This window comes from Squalius cephalus (assembly GCF_949319135.1).
Source record: "Squalius cephalus genome assembly, chromosome: 25".
Lineage (NCBI taxonomy): Eukaryota > Metazoa > Chordata > Actinopteri > Cypriniformes > Leuciscidae > Squalius > Squalius cephalus.
Window position 1 is genome coordinate 1,835,576 of NC_137146.1, and position 19,764 is coordinate 1,855,339.

At 38.9% G+C, this 19,764-nt stretch overlaps 1 protein-coding gene across 2 annotated transcripts in view; it reads right to left on the reverse strand.

Annotated features, from left to right (window-relative positions):
* LOC307153209 (myosin-7-like) overlaps positions 1-13,377 on the reverse strand; it is a 38,003-nt gene extending 24,626 nt beyond the window's left edge. Inside the window, exons 1-31 of one of the 2 annotated variants that reach the window (XM_079862461.1) lie at positions 13,255-13,367; positions 13,148-13,180; positions 11,181-11,390; positions 10,958-11,101; positions 10,722-10,878; positions 10,613-10,640; positions 10,403-10,511; positions 9,949-10,041; positions 9,786-9,849; positions 9,598-9,696; positions 9,411-9,514; positions 8,859-8,997; positions 8,645-8,763; positions 8,339-8,488; positions 8,069-8,239; positions 7,673-7,982; positions 7,509-7,588; positions 7,224-7,429; positions 4,601-4,724; positions 4,382-4,518; positions 4,040-4,295; positions 3,709-3,951; positions 3,452-3,628; positions 3,214-3,359; positions 2,658-2,748; positions 1,342-1,731; positions 1,131-1,257; positions 926-1,044; positions 621-817; positions 354-537; positions 69-234 (exon numbers count right to left, since the gene is read on the reverse strand). In XM_079862461.1, coding sequence (XP_079718587.1) covers positions 69-234; positions 354-537; positions 621-817; positions 926-1,044; positions 1,131-1,257; positions 1,342-1,731; positions 2,658-2,748; positions 3,214-3,359; positions 3,452-3,628; positions 3,709-3,951; positions 4,040-4,295; positions 4,382-4,518; positions 4,601-4,724; positions 7,224-7,429; positions 7,509-7,588; positions 7,673-7,982; positions 8,069-8,239; positions 8,339-8,488; positions 8,645-8,763; positions 8,859-8,997; positions 9,411-9,514; positions 9,598-9,696; positions 9,786-9,849; positions 9,949-10,041; positions 10,403-10,511; positions 10,613-10,640; positions 10,722-10,878; positions 10,958-11,101; positions 11,181-11,378 — 4,528 coding nt within the window. In that variant the 5' untranslated portion in view covers positions 11,379-11,390; positions 13,148-13,180; positions 13,255-13,367. Of the gene's footprint in view, positions 1-68; positions 235-353; positions 538-620; positions 818-925; positions 1,045-1,130; positions 1,258-1,341; positions 1,732-2,657; positions 2,749-3,213; positions 3,360-3,451; positions 3,629-3,708; positions 3,952-4,039; positions 4,296-4,381; positions 4,519-4,600; positions 4,725-7,223; positions 7,430-7,508; positions 7,589-7,672; positions 7,983-8,068; positions 8,240-8,338; positions 8,489-8,644; positions 8,764-8,858; positions 8,998-9,410; positions 9,515-9,597; positions 9,697-9,785; positions 9,850-9,948; positions 10,042-10,402; positions 10,512-10,612; positions 10,641-10,721; positions 10,879-10,957; positions 11,102-11,180; positions 11,391-13,147; positions 13,181-13,254 lie in introns of both variants that reach the window. The other variant, XM_079862462.1, reaches the window with a different exon arrangement.
* Positions 13,378-19,764: the final 6,387 nt, after the last annotated feature.

Here is a 19,764-nt window from a genome sequence, read left to right on the forward strand (position 1 = left end):
AATAACATGTGAGCTCACAAATACAAGCAATTAAAGTAATGGTTTGGAGTTGTGAAAACCACTCTTACCTTGGAGATTCTTGTTCTCCCTCTTCATGCTCTCCAGGTGGTCCAATGACTCCTCATATGAGTTTTTCAATTTAAAGAGTTCAGTGCTCAGAGATCTAGCTTCTTTTTGGGCACTTTCCAGTTCAGTTTGGGTCTCCTCATACTTCTGCTTCCACTCAGCCAGGACCTGGTTAAATTTAACAAGGCCAAATGGTCAATGAGAACAGTGAAGTTTGCTGGTATTTCGTTTTGTAAATAAATGGCAAATTTTTCCAGCTAATGACAAAATTTACTTTCTCTCCTTACTTTATCAAAGTTTCTTTGCTTCTTGTCCAGAGCAGCAGCAGCAGCATTGGATCTTTCCACATCCACCATGAGATCTTCAATCTCATTCTGCAGCCTGTGCTTGGTCTTCTCCAAAGAGGAGCATTTAGCATTAACAGCTTCCACAGCTTCTTCTGCATCTTGCAAACGCTGAGTCAGTTTCTTCCTGTAATAATCAATTATAGCAGAAAATTTAGAAAAGTGTCTAATTACTAAAGACAAAACTTTTAAATGTTGTTTGTTTCTTACTTTGCTTCCTCCAGCTCCTCAGTCCTCTGGATGGCATCAGTTTCATACTTGGTTCTCCACTGAGCCACTTCAGAGTTTGCCTTGGACATACTACGCTGCAGCTCAGCCTTGGCTTCTTGCTCCTCCTCATATTGCTCCCTCAGCAGATCAGCATCATGACGAGCAGACTGAACTGCATGGGCCAGGGCATTCTTAGCCTGAAGACAAACAAAAATAAACAAATATTAGCGGCCAGTTGTTTATTACAACAGTGAATTTGTATGTCTTTAGCAAACATTTTAGTCATTGAAGGGGATTTTGAAAACCTTGATTTCTTCTTCGAGCTGTCTCTTGAGGTCTTCAATTTGCTGAGTGTTGGATTGTTTGCCTCTGGTTAACTGAGTCACCAGGGAGTCTTTCTCCTCAAACTGTCTGGCAAGTTCACCTAAAATATAATATAAAATAATATTGACTTTTTTCCAATTATCATTGTGGTACACTTGGTAACGTAACAATATTTTGTGTTCTCACCATTTTCAGTTTGCAGCTTGGCTTTTTGCATGGTGAAATCATTGATAGTGCGCTGACCTTCCTCAGCCTTGGTTCTGTACTCACTCATCTGGTCTTCCAGAGTCCTGCACATTTTCTCCAGGTTTGCCTTGGGGATAAATTATATCGTAGTTGATTGCTTTCTTTGACAACACATACATTATAGACTCTCACCATCATTTCTCTCACTCACCTTTGCCTTTGCAAGCTGCTCCATGTTGGAGACCACATCGTCCAGTTCCAGTCTGATTTCACTCTTCTCTTTCTCCAGCTTCTGCTTCACTCTCTGGAGGTTGTCAATCTGCTCTCCCAGATCAGCCACACTGTCTGCATGTTTCTTCCTCAGTGTAGCAGCAGTGGCCTCATGTTGCAGAGTGGACTCTTCAAGGTCTCTGCGTAGTTTCTGGAACTCAGCTTCACGTTTCTTGTTCATCTCAATCTGGGAAGCAGTGGCTCCACCAGCCTCCTCCAACCTCTCACTGATGTCCTCCAGTTCTCGGGACAGATCAGCTCTCTGTTTCTCAACTTTAGCACGAGCTGCTCTCTCAGCCTCCAGCTCTTCCTCAAGCTCTTCAATTCGGGCCTGGTAATGTGCATAAATTCCAAATTAAGATTAAAGGGGGGGGTGAAATGCTATTTCATGCATACTGAGTTTTTACACTGGTAAAGAGTTGGATTCCCATGCTAAACATGGACAAAGTTTCAAAAACTAAGTTGTACGTTTGAAGGAGTATTTTTGTTCCAAAAATACTCCTTCCGGTTTGTCACAAGTTTCGGAAAGTTTTTTTCGAGTATGGCTCTGTCTTACGTAAGATAGGGCGGAATTTCCTTATATGGGTCCTAAGGGCACTTCTCCGGTAAGATCGCGGCCGCGCGCGCACTCGTAGACTAGAGCAAGAGAGTGAAAGCAGTTCGCCATCAAAGCGCCCTGCCCGGCTTTTGGGAAGTCAATGTCACCAAAGAAGTGTGTTTTTGGTTGCCAGGGCAAGACAACCCTGCACAGATTCCCAAAGAACCCAGCGTTAAGGAACCCGTGGATGGAGTTTGTTTTCCTGAGCATAAACGGAGTTGTGTAAGACTGTTGTTCCCTGCATTTCGACGATGATTGTTTTCAAAGCCCAGATCGACGGATTTGCAGATCGTCTAATGCTTAAGGATCGAGCAGTCACAATGATAAAGGTTCGCGGTCGTGCGTTGGAACCGGACGGTGAGTAAAACTGTTTGTTGAACAAATGTCTCTGTGTGTTGTCACTAGCTTGGCGCGTTAGCACAGCTAAGCTTCGCCCACAGGGCCCGCCTCCAGCCGCTCGGTTTTTTCCGGAAAGACTCGGTACAGCCTATCTTTCTGTTAAAAATTTAATAAAACAAAAGACTTTTTGGAGATATGAAGGATGCAATATTACTCTATAGGTACTCAAGATTAACAGGAGATTGAGTGAAAATGAGCATTTCACCCCCCCTTTAAAATTCCTAACTAATCTATCTTATTAAGACATATATAAAGTTTACCTGCAACTCTTTCAGTTTTTTCTGGAGTTGGGACTCCAAAGCTTGTCCATCTTCAATCTTGCTATTGAGCTGGCTTATTTCAAAGTCTTTTCTGCCAAGTAAACAGGATGACACATGAATGGTTACATGCATAATCGAATTAAACTATCAGGTAACACTTTACAATAGGATTCCATTAGTTAACGTTAGATAATGAATTGAACAACATTAACTAACAATGAACAATACATTTGTTACAGTATTTATTAAACTTTGTTAACAATAATTATTATAATAATTATTAATAAAAAACAAACTTGTCATTGTTGGCTTGTTATTAGCTCAGGCCCATTGAATAGAATTAACAGTAATAACAGTATAAACATTTATTTTAATAATGTTACTACATGTTTAAATTTACATAAACTAAGATTAATAAATGCTTAGAAATATTTTTCATTATTAGTTTGTTAAATTGTGTAGTTAACTAAAGTCAAATGGAACCTTAATGTAAAGTGTTACCAAATATCTTTTAATATTAAAATTTTATTTATTTTTTAAATATAAAATATATTACTTCTTTAGCCGCTCATCCATCTGCTGCTTATCATTTTCCAAATCCATCACATTCTCTTGAGTCAACTTCAAGTCACCCTCAAGCTTTCTTTTAGCTCTCTCAAGATCCATGCGAATTTTCTTTTCTTGTTCCAGAGAACCTTCAAGCTAAATTTCATCCAAAGAATATAAAAATAATTATGCATTTTTTAAAGAAAGCTTCTCATTTTAATTCTAGTGTTATTTTTTATGACTCTTACATCATCCACTTGTTGCTCCAGTTTGGTTTTGGCTTTGGTGAGTGTGTTGACTTTGTCTTCCTCACTCTGGAGGTCATCCAGCGTTTGCTGATGGGCCTCCTGAAGAGCTTTCTTCTCCTTGGTCAGCTTAGCGATGATCTCATCCAAAGCTGCCATCTCTTCTGTCAGGTTTTTAACCTGTAGAAATGTGTCATTGTATCAACAGACTCTTAACACACCATTCTAGCATCAATAACAGGTTCAGTGTTGAAACTGACCTTGTTCTCAGTGGCATGTTTCTCTTTCTCCACTTTGGCCAGAGTGAGCTCAAGATCATCAATGTCCTTCTTGAGTTCAGAGCATTCATCCTCCAGCTTTCGTTTCTTTGCGGTCAGCTCAGCATTCATTTCATCTTCATCCTCCAGTCTCTCAGTCATTTCTTTGACTTTGGCCTCAAGCTGGATCTTGCTCTTGATCAGACCCTCACATCTCTCCTCAGCATCTGTTAGATTATCTTGCTCCTATCAACAAAAAAATTTAAAACTTGTTTAGTTTTTTGACTTATTTGAAATGTGAAAAGTGCAGAGTTGTATTCCCATGTGAACTTACAGACTGTGCTAAAAGCTGCAGGTCGTTCTTCTCTTGGAGAAGAGAAACCATCTTTTCCTCAAGCTCCTTTCTGCGGGCTTCAGATTTGGCATAAGCCTCCTTCAACTTGGTGAATTCCTCCTTCATGTTGGCCATTTCTTTCTCGGACTCTGCACTTTTCAGCAGAGGCTTGATCTTGAAGTAGAGCTTCATCCAGGGCCAATTCTTGACACCCATGAAAGCACGTACGTTCCACTGGATCACCAACAAAGAATCTCTGTAGATATTAAAAAAGAATATTCAGTCTTGCATTATAAATGTAACTTGGAGAATATGTTAAAGATTGAAGAGCTAAAATCTAACCTTCTTTCCACAATTTTCTGGAACTCATCTCTTGATAGAAAACCACGAGACATGGACTGAATTCCAGTTATAATAAGTGCAAGACGGTCATCTCGCATCTCTTCAAGACCACCCAGAAGACCAGCCTTAAAAAAGACCTGAATAGTAAAGAATTTTGGGTCAAAAAGGATGACAGTGGAAAAGTGGCCTTGGAAAAAGTTAATGTTAATATAAAAATACCTTAGTATGTCCTAACTTGTACTGTTCGTGATCGATGTCCAGAGAGCCCAGAAGTTTTTCTGCACCCTTCTTGTTATCAATGAACTGTCCCTCGGGGATAGCAGCAGGATTTAGGATGCGGTATCTACACAAAAAACAACACACATGAACTATTGTTTTATATGTATTTATTTTTAGCAAATACTTAATTGTGCCAACAGAATGTTGAAACTTGCAATAACTTGAATGCAATAAAATGTATACATAATGTTATTTTGTAAGGCAGTAAAGCCATTTTGTTTCATACCAGCTTCCAGAAGAGATCAGATGTGTTCCAACAGTAGTCACATTCAAATCTGGACTCAAAACACATCTGTTTAGCTCTGCATTTACTGAATGAGCACTGTGCCACTGTCCGTCCGACTGATTGGATTTTATGTTATCTATGTATCATATTTTTATTCTTGTAATTCATTTTTATAACTGTAAACTTTTAATTATCCTTGTTTTTATTTTTGGTTAAGATTTTTATTTTTGGTTAGGGCTGTCTGGTTTGAAGTGTTGAGAAAATTGGGAAGAGAGACAGTCAGTTTACGCACGCACTCCATGTGCTCCTAAATGAAAACATTTAGGAGCACACAAAGAAATATAGGAGCACAGTGAAAAAAGTTGATTAAACTGCTCAATTCATATGGATTAGTTTTATGATCTTTTTATTAACTTTTTTCGAAGCATCAAAGTGGTAGTTGTGTAGGCTGTCAATGGAGGGAAAGAAATCTCTCAATTTCATCAAAAAGTTCTTCATTTGTGTTCTGAAGATGAGTGAAAGTCTTACGGGTTTGGAACGACATGATGGAGAGTAATAAATGACAGAATTTTCTATTTTGGGTGAACTACCTGTTTAATAATTATGCAATTATTATTGTTAGCCTACTTCAAAATATTTTAAAAGAATGAACACCTCAATAAAGTATTAAGTGCTAAAAACAAAACAAATGCCCACTTGCTTTTTTCCTTTGCAGTACTTGCAGGGGGCTACATTAAGTTGTCCTCAAAAATGTTTTTGTCGTCTTCCTGTCCTCCGTGTCGACCGTTTTGGTCGTAACTTCAGTTTCTGCACTTGGTCTTTTGGTGAAAATTTTTTTATACTCATTTGCAAGTATTGATAGTGTCCGTGAGTTCCTTGTTATTTTTTTTTTTTTGCACTTAGTCTTTTGAGATAATGACTAGGCTTCATACTGTGTTGCGTATCTAGCTCACTAACTGTGCGTTCACACCAAACGCGAATAGCGCGTCAAATTCGCGTCTACCGTGTCTAGTTGGGCGTTTGATCATTTTGAATCCATTCGCACGTCCAGAGTGAAATTGACATGCGTAAAAAGCAAAAGTTTAAAGCGAAATTGACGCGCATCTGGGGCGAAATCCGCCTTTTTAAGTGTTTACTTGACTTTTTTATGGTGTAGGGGCCTGTTTACATCTGGTCACTTCATGCGTTTTTACTGATCAAAACGATTCCATTTACACCTAGTCACATAAGTGTGTTTTCGCAAAACTGACATAAATCGGATCTTCTATTCCCGCGCTATATGCAGATTTAATGTAGGCCTATGCAGAGTTCACGTCACCTAAAGCACCAGATATGAGCTACATTTTATTGATCATAAGCTCATTTCAAAATCAGCGATAGGAGAGAGCGACAGCAGCACTGGTAGCCTAATATCATTTCGTTTCTTTACTATTAATGAATATGATTGTGTGTTGAGCGTCTACGACATACTTTCACTTTCATTTGCGGCAGTTCGCGCGTTGGCTTGATGAATAGATCGCTCATCTGTCGTGATGCGTGTTGCAGTAGCGTCATCATATCTGGCTATAACATGACATAGTCAATAACACGCTCTCACACCTTTATTTTTAGCACTGTTGGGAGTCACTTGACTCTCTAACTTAAAATCCAGCAGTTCCCACACATTCACACACTATTTCAGTGATTGGCTCATTGGTAGTGAATCGTCGCTCTCATTTGAATAAAGTTAAGCGCGTCATCATGTTAAGTTCACATCACGCAGTTGCGACCCCATCCTTGTTTTCCATGTGAAACATTGCGACCCCGTCCTTTTGCTTGCTTTCCATGTGAAATCAATGGTATGCTTCACTTCACCGCGCTGTTGTTCACTCGCGCACTGTGCTCGTAAATTATTTCTCAAGTTCGCACATAACTCTTTTTAGGCGCAAATGCGAGTGAATTACTCGCACTGTAGAGCCCTGCACTCAGATGTGAGTGTGGGAGACCAGGTTCTTGGATGCAGACTTGTGTATTACCTAAAGCAGACGGTTGGTGATAACTCCGCTCCATTAAGGGGTCGGAGGTACAAGCCATCAGAGGCAGAAGGTGTTAGAATACTCCACCCTATTGATGGGTAGGAGGGTCACTAGGAAGCAGGGAGTTGCTATTAGTGTGTCTCGCGAACCGAAGATCTCTGACTCTTCCATTTAGACAGGGAGGCCAACATTTAGTGATTCAGGCATGATATTTTCTGATTATTTTAATTCCTTTTCTATGTAAAGCACTTTGAATTACCATTGTGTATGAAATGTCCTATATAAATAAACTTGCCTTGCCTTGCCTTGCCTTCATACTAACCGTTGTTTGAAATCTCCATACAGGATCCTGTTGGGGAATCCCTTTCTGCAGATCCTGATGCCCTCCAGCACACCGTTACAGCGCAGCTGGTGCATGACCAGAGGATTCTCCATTGCCCCAGGAGTCTTGCTCTCATTGGGGATGAGGCAGCGAACAAAGTGAGGGTGAGTTGACCTCAAGTTGGTCATCAGCTTGTTCAAGTTCTCCTGTTGGTAGATCACAGAGGATTTAGATTAATATGCAATAAAACCTTGTGAGACAATATAGTGTTATAATATTCCTTACCCTATGAAGGGCTGACACCGTCTGGAAGGAAGAACCCTTCTTTTTGCTACCTTTGGCAGCCTTTCCTCCAGAATCCGCAGCTGTGAAATAAATTATTTTTGTTACTATTAAACAGTAAAAATAGTGCTTATTATATTTTCATTAATAAGTCAGTGTGTGCTTACCTGAGTCATCAGTAGCGAAATTAGCAAACAGAACAGGCAACAACTTAAGAGTTGACTTCTGGAAAAACCCTACAACCGTCTCATTGAGAGGGTCCTTGTTCTTCACCAGCCAGTTTGAAATGTTGTAGTCCACAGTGCCAGCATAGTGAACGAGGCCAAAATGGGCCTCTGGTTTACCTTTGATTATCCTAGGCTTCTGGAAGTTTGGATTTTTCCCCATATGGTTGTCATAAAGCTTAGCTTTAAATGTTGCATCACTGGCTTTGGGGAACATGCACTCCTCTTCAAGGATGGACATGATACCCATGGGCTACAATGACAGAGTTAACAAGAGTTAAGACTGAAAAATATGATTTTTATCCTCACAGTATAATTAACAACATAGTATTCACCCACCTTTTCAATAAGCTCAATACATGCTGCCAAGTCCATGCCGAAGTCAATAAACACCCACTCAATGCCCTCCTTCTTGTATTCCTCTTGCTCCAGCACAAACATGTGGTGGTTGAAGAACTGCTGCAACTTCTCATTAGTGAAGTTGATGCACAGCTGCTCAAAGGTGTTGGACTGCAGGTGGAATATATTATATAATCACAGTGGTCAAACAGGTTGCACTTCTTGTTGAATTTGTTCTTGATTAAAAAAAATCAGTTGATTTCAGCTTACATCAAAGATCTCAAATCCAGCAATGTCCAGCACACCAATGAAGTACTGGCGAGGCTGTTTGGTGGCCAGGGATTGGTTGATTCTCACAACCATCCATAGGAACATCTTCTCGTACACTGACTTTGCCAGAGCACCAATAGAGTAGTACACCTAATAAAGAAATTATTGAATTTTGCAGAATTTGACACATTGCAAACTAGAAAGCGATTTTTCAGATACATTAAACATTAAACATTTTGCTTGTATGTCTTCGAAAGTGAACCTATGATGCTGAAAACTCATTAGATTATTATTTTCATGCATTACCTGCTGGACACTCTGTCCCTTGGTGACCCACTCATTTCCTACTTTGACTCTTGGGTGGCACAAACCCTTGATCAAGTCAGCTGAATTTAGGCCCATCAGATATGATATTTTGTCAGCATCTACATGTTAAATAAGAATACAGAGCTAAGAATATATATACAACATGTCTTAGACTTTTTTCCTTTATGAAGCTGAGATTCCAAGTTATACTGACCCTCAGTCCCATCAGCCTCAGCCTGTTCCTCTCTTTGCTTCTGTTTGAACTTCATGTTGCCAAAGTGCATGACGGAACCAGTCAGCTTGTAGATGCTGTTCTGCTCTTCTTGGGTGAAGCCCAACACATCGAACGCTTCCTACAGCAAATGTACAGAGCATGTAAAATTTTATGGCAAATGTTTCATATTCTTCTTTTTGGCAAGTACATTAGAAGTCTTTCTTTTTAAAGAATAGACTGGCCAAGAGAATCAGTTATTCTCTTTCAAGTCATTCTATACCTCTATGACCTAATTTCTTCTGTGGAAGACAAAATGAAAAACAAAGGTTCTTTTCCTCACACAATCACATGGCTTCAGAAAAACAAGTTGTGTGGATCTTTGATGGTGCTTTTTCATACTTATTGACAGCCCCTGATCATTATATGCTTTTATTGTATGTAAACCAGTCAAGACATTATCAATTGGTGTTCCACAGCAGAAACGCAGTCATACGGGTTGTCAAAAGTGTTGTTCTTGTATTGTAAGCGGCCTATGTTTTAACAAACACCCACATCAGTGGCTACCAGCTCGTCACCGTCATCAATAGATGCCACTGTTGTTTCTCCTTGGGAGATGAAAGCGTAGTCAAAGGGGTTGTTGGTGATGAGCAGCATTTCTAAGGAGAAATGGGAACATAGATCAGAAAAGTCTCTTCTAATTAGCTATGGCAATGCTAATAGATATGATGGGTAATTTTACCCAACAGTTCTGGTCTTTTCTGGGACAGAATCTGATAGAAGATGTGGTAGTCTCTCTCAGCCTTGAGCTGAAAAGTGACACGAGACTTCTCCAGCAGATCTAAATGAATTGATAAATAGATGAATATCAAAACAGTTACACATTTAATCAATTTGTGATTTGTTGGAATGATGTTGGGCAGTACTTACAAGTCTCAATGTCAGCAGAAGCTAACTTTCCACTGTGGCCAAAATGGATACGAATAAATTTACCCTGTAAATAAAACAATATATGATATAATACATAACATGCTCATATAATATATCATGGAAACCAATATAGAATAATAACACCAAAGTAAGCCCCACTTACAAATCTGGAGGAGTTGTCATTTCTTATGGTTTTGGCGTTACCGAAAGCCTCGAGAGCAGGATTACACTGGATGATTTGATCCTCCAGAGTACCCTGAGAATCATATATTAACAATAGGTTTGAAAAACGTTTGATGTACCTTCTTTTCAGTTAACAGCCTTCTTTAACAGTTAACATATTTTCAGACGTTATGTAGTCTTGTAATAATAATAATAATAATCCATAGAGAACCTAAGTCACTGTAGAAAACTAATTGGGAAAACAAAACTGTTTTTTTGTTCATGTGTTAATACATTGCAATATGGCAAGTAAGGGAGTATCAAATTATGACAATTTGTGGCTTTAATATCAAATAAACTAAGACCATTAATTTAGTAATTATTTTTTGTATGCTATATTATATGGAAGGAATGTTCATTCATCCATAATAACCCATTTTTTTAATATTAAGCACCTTTTTCTCCATTGATGGATCCTTCTTGCCAGTCGATGCTGCTGCAATGCTTGCAAAGTACTGGATTACTTTTTTAGTGTTCACAGTCTTTCCAGCACCGGATTCTCCACTTAAAAAAAAAAAAGTTAATTAAATGGCTGATAAAATGCAGCATAGAAAATATTGGTAAAAGGAGGAGTACTTTGGTACATCATAAAATGTATTACATACGTGATCAGGACAGACTGGTTTTCTCTGTCTGTGAGAAAATAAAACATAAGAAACTTAGCATTTGAAATTGCATTAGAAATTAGCAAAAAATGACAAGTCAGATCATCACCTGACAGCATGTACTGGTAGGCATTGTCTGAGATGGAGAAGATGTGTGGAGGGGCCTCATTTCGTTTCTTTCCTCTATAGGCATTGACGACGTCCTGGTTGTACACTGGCAAAAACTTGTAGGGATTCACAGTGACACAGAAGAGCCCAGAGTAGGTCTGTAAGAGATTCACAGAAGGTTTAGATCTGCTCATCCACGATAAAGAGAATGCGTGAGTGTTTTAAGACTCGACTCACGTAGATCATCCAGGCTGCGTAACGCTCTTTGAGGTTAAACAGCACAGCGGGCTCGTGCAGGAAGGTGAACATCACCATGTCCTCAATTTTATCGAACTTTGGTGGGTTCTGGGGGTGAACATCAATCTCCTTCACAGTTACTGTCTGTGGATAGCAAAAATGTTTTGACAGTCACTCTCTACTTCTGTCTACAATCTACAACAATGCAGAGATTAGATCTTACCTTCCCAAATTCAGTGTCAACAGTGACTTTGCCACCGTCTCTACTTGTGACGGAGGCCTTGACGTACTCAACCTCAGGGTCGGGCACAAAGCATTCTTTCTTCATGTCGAAGGGGCGAGTTTGGGCCTCCAGACGCTCCTTGTCTGACTTTCGTAAGAATGGGGCAGCTGCCCCGAACTCTGACATCACATCCACCATCTTTCAATCAGACTGAGGCATAGATGACAAAATTCTTAGAACTTGTAAAACTTGTTTACAATTAAATAAAATGTAATTATTTATAAATATATTATATTTCTAATTAAATTGGCTTGGAAAAGCCAACTTACTGATATTGTACTTAAGATTATTATTATTATTTTTATTATTATTATTCTTAGACTAAATTTCTCCACGTAGACTAGACATTCAAACTGTTCTGACTTTATCTATTCTGCCGTGCAAAGTTTATTCTTTATTATGCCTTCTTTATTATGTGGATAAGTATCTTGAATCAATTCCGTTGTTTTTTCGAGAAAATAATGATTTGTCTTAACAGTAACTTCCAAAAGCCCATGAGAAACAAAGGCAGAACACCGTAACATCAGTTACCGCTCTTTGGCTTTGTTTTGGAACGCTCAAATTGAGTTACGGTGCTCTGCCTTTGTTTAGCCGCACGTCAATATGAAGTTACTGTGCCGGTGTTCTATCAAATAATGCTACCTACCAGATTGTACGGTTATCTGCCTTTGTTTTAATGTCCATTAAAATTAAAATTACGGTGTAGCCTGTGTACTTTGTACAGCTGCCATCAGTCCCTCTAACTTCTGATGTCCTCAGAGCTTTGTCCTGCACAATTGCGGTCAGAACATTTAGTATGGTCTGAACCCGTATCAGATGAATACAACCAAGAATTAAAGCTTGGCAAACTAGCTGGCATAGTGCCAAAACTTCGCCTTCAGCCCCGCCCTAAACGCGGTCGAGTCAACGCTGGACTAATATATCTATGGAGGTATTTTGTCATGTCAAATGTATTAATAATGCCATCAGAATGCAACCAAAGCACAGGATAGCAATAAGTAGATGGCTATAAATAATTGTAAATCATACAAAATAAATGCCATGATCACTAGATTTTATGCAGGTGTTACTATAATGATTTTGTTAATGGTGATCAGCAACTAAATATTGATAATGTGGAAGTTACTGTCTTTTGCCTTGGCATGACTTCTCACTTTTTGCTGACAATACAAAGGCAGAGTACAGTAACTTTAAAATAGTGGTCAAAAGTCAAGTTTGAGCTCAAGATTTTTTTATGTATATAATTTCCATTACTTAAACATCTATTTGCCAGATTTCCAGTGTCCTACCTATAATTAATTTGGCGGGACAACTAAAAATCTTTAAAGTCATTTTTCTCAGTTCCACACTCTAGCGACTTCTCTATCTATCTATCTTTTTTCTTTCTTCCTTCCTTCCTAACTAATCTTTCTTTCTTTCTTTCTTTCTTTCTTTCTTTCTTTCTTTCTTTCTTTCTTTCTTTCTTTCTTTCTTTCTTTCTTTCTTTCTAACTCCAAACTAAATTCAAATTTTGACAGTTGTAGATGCTCATTAGACTCCATCAGCTGCCATTCTATGTACTATTTCTAATCCATCGAGACTCATTTTCCATTCATCTAATATTTCTAAACTGAAAACCTTCAAACTTCTACAAACTTTTAAAAATACTAAACTAAAACTTAAACTAATTGAAACTGAAAAATAAAAATCTTCAAACTTCAAGCTTTTATAAATTCTTCAAACTTTCTGGCAAGGCTTTTTCATGCCAACTTAAAGTTTGTCTACAAACTTTTTCATCTAGATATTTATTGGTCTTTCAACAGAAATGATTGCATTCAAAAAGAAAATATTGCATAAAACATACATATACTATAACATACAATATACTATATACACATTGTGTTGACCTTTATAAAAGCATGCCTTACCAGATGAAATCCAAGCCCAAGAAAGTCCAAGTCCTTTCAGTAACAAGGACACATAATTAATGAGAATTCCTCATGAACAATTTAATCTAAATTATCTGTGCTCTTACCTTTAGATGTCACAATGATGTGAGCTTGCAATATTGTGCTGTAACTTATCTCTTTATATAGAGGCACAATGAGTGTGACCATCTGTATATGGTCCGGCTTTTTTGGGTGCCTGAAAAAATCTTTGTGTGAGTCACAGTAGTTTGGCATGTGGAAATGGTAATGCAACACGATCAGAAAGGATCTAAATCACAATGATGCTATTTTTGTCCCATATGTATATCTCCTTTTTGAAAGATATCAGATATTTACTAAAGTTTTTTTATACTGAAATGTACACTTCTACTTTCATATTGTATAGTTAGTTTCATAGGCCAAATTCACAACATGCCTGTTTTTATTTTTTATTTTTATTTTTTTATGTACGTAAAGCCTTATAGAGTTAGAGACTCTTGTATGTATCTGAACCATAGTTGTACATTCACACAATCCTTTTTTAATAAAATTGCTTAATTGACAGTTAGATTCCAGCAATAATGCACTAGGATGCTTTTCTTAAACTGTGTCATTTTCTGTCCTCAAAGAGACACAGGCATGCACTAGGAATTTCACAGGTTTATCTTTGTGCTCAAGGATCAAGACAAGGTAACAATGCTTCACGAACAAGACGGCTGTCATGGAACAATAAAATTGTCAGTAGACAGCTGTAATGGCAACAATGAATATCTGCACTTGCGACCTTTTGTTCTCGCTTAATGCAAAGATAGCTGCAACTCTTGCTTGTTCTTGTTTGTTCCTATGACCTTTCTTGATTTCCCAATGCTATATCCATCATATGTGTTTTACAAGTTCATTAGCAGTAATTCAAAAAACAGCTTCATTCATGTTCATCCATGTTCAAACCCATTCTTTCTTCAAAAATATTTTCCAGCTTTACAAAGATTTCCAAACCAAATGCATGAATAGGATTCTGTAAGATACAAAATCCAATTTGTGTGTTTACAGAAGTTAATATATTCCGAATACATTACAGCAGTGTTACTTTTTCTGTGCATCAGTTAAAACGAAAATTCTTATAATTATTCCTTCTTAACAGATAGAAGATGGCAAGCAGGTCAAACTAATCGCCTTAGCCCCAGATCTGTTTCTATACAGCTCTACAGCGTTTATTTGTTGTTGAGCCATGTGAGCCATCACTCAAGACCTTTTGTGAGGTTTCTGGCCTGCCTTGACCTCTCGTCCCTCAGTTATTCTGCACCCTCTCAACAAGCACCTTACTTAGTCTTAGCACTTGGGCAATCTATTCTAGCCCCCTCATCCTTTACAGAGCCTCATTCCCGGCTGTCTTTTTACCCTTGTTTATTAAAACTCAGGAGGATGAATGGAAGAAATGGGGGCAACCTTATGTCTAATAAAGTTTGTAATCGGAGCTTCCTTTTGTCACTTGGTGCACTAGAATGGTCTTGCATCTGTTGGGTTAAATAGGAATCCATTGTGTCTCTACTTCCTGTCTTCTTCTTCAGACCATGCATCTAGTTTTGCTACTAAAAATTGGATTTAAAAGCTGGAGTAGGTGTAATTCTTAAGCATTAAGAAGAACAATGGCACACTGATTAAACACAACAATGGCAAGGAAACATTTCTTGACAGAATGACCCAGCAGATATATATATTTTTTATAGTTTCATTGAGATAAACAGTGGGGTTAAAAACAAGCTTATTATAGTTAACTATAACTAAAACAATAAACATTTTCATTACTTGAAATTAACATTAACTGAAATATAAGTAAAAAAAACAACAATATTTCAGCTAGTTGCCAGTCAAGGCAACATGTCTTATTTTAATTTAGTTTAACTTGATTTAATAAAATAAAAATGAATAAAAACTTTAAAAAAGACTAAAACTTTAACTAACAGGTTTTCCACGCTTCTTGAAAGTACTTGGATTCAAGGACTGGAAAGTACGTGAAAACAAACATAGGTCCTTGAAAGTGCTTGATTTAAACATGAACTATGTTTTGTTAGAGTAGCAAGGTGCTATTACCAAAAAAAATAATGTCCTTTATGCTCTGCCAGAACAAAACAGCTCTACTGATTGGGGAGGGGAAAATGCAGTGTGAGCTTATAGGTAGTGAAATTGCATTTTCAGCTGATTTATCTTTTTTTTTTTCAGACCAAAGGGGCGGTCATGCCTTTGACTTCCATGTATACGCATGCAAATCGCCAGACCACAAGCTAATGCAAAAAGCTTCGCATTCCGCTGCTTTCCAAAGTTCAAGTTTGGTGAACTCTGATCTGCGAATTCACAATCACGTGAAGAGGTGTGACCAGTAGAAGATTGATACATCACAGCGTTACCTCTTGGCTTAATTAAAAGAACAATATTTTTGCAGTATAATGTCTGACTATTTTTTATATGTTGAATTCATGTTTATAAAAACTATGCTGCAGAGCTTAAAATTATATCACGACTGTTGCCTTGTCCAACAAAATTTCTCATGAAATCTAGCTAGAAATCTAGAAATCTTTCAAAATCTAGCACGGTCACGCTAGGGCTGGGCGATTTAAATCGTGAGATTGTTATGCGCATCTCGTCAGTAAAGCCGGTTCCTTGATTAGTAGTAAATCGCCATCACCTGCTTTCAGATGGAGCGGCATTTACTACAAAGAGCCGTAGTACTGGCGATACGCAGCGCGTACTGCACTACCAGCACTCGCCCTCAGTGCCTTTCTTCCCGGATGTGCATCAGGATGCCTCCTGGTTGCGAGAGTTCCCGTGACTTATCGCGGCCCGCGGGCGTCCTCCGCCTTCACTGCACTCGTTGTTGCGGCGATCATGGTCTGTATGTTCTTTGCCACTATTGTGGCACAGGCATGCAGTGATGTGTGTCATCTTTGCCTTCGAGGCAGTGCTGACCAGGGAGTATTATCAAACCTGCTCTTCGGCGGTTTTCAACAGTTTTCAACCGCCCAGAAGTAGACTGAGGCCCCTCTGCAGTCTGCACTGACGGCCATCCGTCCGTGCGGTTTCCTTAGTCTGCTTCCCGCCGAGGTCGCCTCCCTGTGGCTCCTCCCCTCCTGCTCCGCCCCGGGACCTTACACACCATGGCCGTTCTTTTCTCGAGAAAAGGAGTTTTCTCATAGCGTTTGCAATGCAGTACTCGTTCCCTTATCTCTCAGGGAACCGAGGTTACGTAAGTAACCGAGTACGTTCTGCCTTCTCTTCCACATAAGTCAGGTAAGAAAACTGACAAAAAAGTTTTTTATATCACCCCAAATGATATTAATATTTCGTATATTTCTCTCATTTTGATCAATATATAGATTTTTTATTATTATACATTACATATGTGAGGGTCGCCCAGAGGGGGAACCATGCACATGGCGGCACCTAGCCAATCGTGAAAGCTGCCGGTGGCATAACTCTGGCGTTGACGTCAACAGTGCTGGAGGAACTCAGGGCCTCTTGGGGAGGCTCACCTGAGGAGAATAATTGCACGTATCCAGTCAGTGGAGTGGAATGGCGAGCAAGCGAAGACACCTGAGTGAGTCCTAGTACCGGCTGGTTGAAGCGAGTATGTGAGAAGACACTGGCTCCACTCGGAGGTTATAGAACCTGGAGAATGTGTTAGGTGGCGCAAGTATGGCGGCGCAAACACCCTGAAAAAGGCTACACCCTGTTTTATTTTGCAAAAGCACAATGTTTTGTTTCGATTGTAAGTGGTGTAAGACTGAAATAACTGTAAGACTTGAGAAATTAGATAAATGCCAGGCAGTCTACTTGAGGCCCTGACAGGACACGGGCTAATCTGAAATACAGAAAAGGCCCCTATCTTTTCGTTGCATTTTATTATATAGACAGAAACTTCTTTCACATGGAAACATCTGCTAACTATGGGAATTTACATTCAGAGTTGACACCTTTTGGGGGTAAGAGACCATTTGTCTAGAGACCACCTTCCTTTGTGTGCCAGTTATCTCTAAACTCTTAAAAACCTTATTACCTTTTGTTTTACTTATTTAAAAATGACATTTCAAATGATACCAATCATGTATAATACTCGATGATAATCATTCACATTAACCCTCTGAGGTCGGCAATCACGCCGGCGTGATCTGCTCGCTTTTTTCCAAATCAGTTGAATTGAGACCCGAAATACTCTTTTGACTTTGATTTTACAAACAGGTTTCATACATCAATCGATTCTGTTAAATGTGTATTATTTTTGTGTATACTCACAATAAAAACAAAGTGTTGTGCTTTTTGCCAAATAAAGAAAAATAAACACGAAGCGAGTTCTGCCTTCTCTCTGTCAGTTAAGTCCATTCTGAAACGCGTCCAAAAATGAACAATAACTCAGCGAATACTCAGTCAATCAGGCATACAGACACACAGGCATGAAGCTTGAATTATCTTCTTTTAAATGAAGTAATTTATATAAAAAACAAATATTCTCAGTTCACGTAATCTGTAAGAAAAGAGCGAGATGTCAGTCTTTCTCATCTCATCTAATTACTTGTAATGTGACTCCGCCTACGGAGAGCGCGCTATTCAAACGCAAATGGCTGAGGCAATCCACGCAAACTGTGAACGCCCCCATCAGCTCGAGAAAACAAGTTTATTCAGATCATTACTTGTTTACAACGTCTCGCAGCGCTGTGAGGAATAATAATAATGGAAAATGTACCTCAGAAGTGCGGGTATATGGAGCGAGCTGAGGAATAGTACGTTTTTTTTCCTTCTCACGTGAATCGGGTTTCTGTTTATGAATGAATGAACGGCAGAGATGCGCGCTGTTTACCACAGCTCGCAAAAAGACAGTTTAAATTTGAATCGGGTTTCTGTGCGTGAATGAAGGATGATGTTTGAGCAAACTGTATTGCTATACTGAGATGAGTAAAAATCGACTGAAATATGTTGAAATAAAATGTAGGTTATTTGAATATGCAACATTTTAAGGCGAGACACGGCAGGCAAAAACATCGTTTTTTTTTCACTGGTCAATTTTGAGATTTTGGGTTATTTGTCTTCAATAACATGTATTCTTTCAGACTTGTGCTGAAAAAAAGCCCAAAATACACATTTATGTCTTTATTTTACTACACTTTGTCTGTTTGAGTGTGCAGATTTCGCCTAAATTCATCAAAAGTTGGCGTTCTAAATCATCCCGCTGCTCCGCGATCGCTGTCTCTACCCCATCATAAAATACACCGTTGGAAAGCTCTCTCTTTTCTGTACAATGCTGTCGGATCCAAATATGGTCATTTCCTGTCTATCAGCAACCAATCATGCAAGTAAAACAGGCGATTTAACTCGAAATGCGCAATCTCATTGGCTGATGCCAATTTCTGACAACGTGATTCGTCCAGAATCATCACGTGACGCGCTCTGATGTTTCCGCGGTAGTTCAAAATGTCGAAAGATATGCGTGTAAAATTCTCTCAGAGAAGCCGAAAACAGTTGTCATTAGCTAGAAGACACAAGGGATTACCAACAAAGACAAAAGATTATGAAATGCCATCACATAGTGCATGGGTCTTCACAATTTTTTTCATGAGAGCCGCACTGATAGGACAAAGTCGGAGAGCCATACGTCGTCCTTTCAGTTTCGGTTCTCAATCGATCAAGTATTTACATGTTCTCTCGATAAACCACCTCTTTTAATCCGATCGAAATTATTTGTAATATAGCTGACACTTTGAGTTTGTAATGGGTAATGTTATAGCCCTACTTATTTTTAAGGTTTTTAAGAAATATCTGTAGTGACTGGCTGCATGATATCGCCGTATTTTTTACAGCCATGCGAGCCACAAATTAAAGCTTATTGGCGGGCCGCACGAGGCTCGCGAGCCGCGCAATGAGAACCCTGACATAGTGTGTCGGTGTCGATGCGTTACGAACAAGCTGTAACATTTTGAACACATCTAAATGTAAGTCAAAAAGACACATTACATTTCAAAGCACTCAAAACCCACGAGCCAAATCCTGAAAACAGTGCCCTCAGTCAGCTGATGGTGAAGCTAACCAACCAGGCTCCCTTCAGCACTGGTTCAAAACAACTCAACAGGACAAAACTAATTATGAATCATTCAAAATATCAATATTTAGAACATTGGAGAAAGCAAACAAAGTAGACTAAATTGTTATTTGACAGAGTATCTGCACACTGTCAGAGAAGAAGAGACGGATCCTGACTAAATACAGGCTCCACCAACTGGGTCAGACAGAGATGCACTTCCTCCTTCACTGGGAAAAAGTATCATCATCACTAAGTGATTTACACCTTGGACAAATAGCCAAAAGAATAAAACTTCCCAAAGTTAGCACCAGAAAAGAAGCTAGAAGTTCTCCTAGGAGAGGGTACAGCAGCTCCACTGACAGCTAAATATGATCTGTCTGAGGGACTGTGATATACCGGTATTTAGTTTTTCCATTCCACCTGTGTGATGGACTGTTGATGTGTTGTTTTGGATGTTATGATCAGTGATGGATGAAGCAATAATGAGTTTTGGATGTTAAACAGTGTGATACATGGATTTTACTTGGACCTAAAGCATATTTTGTCTGTA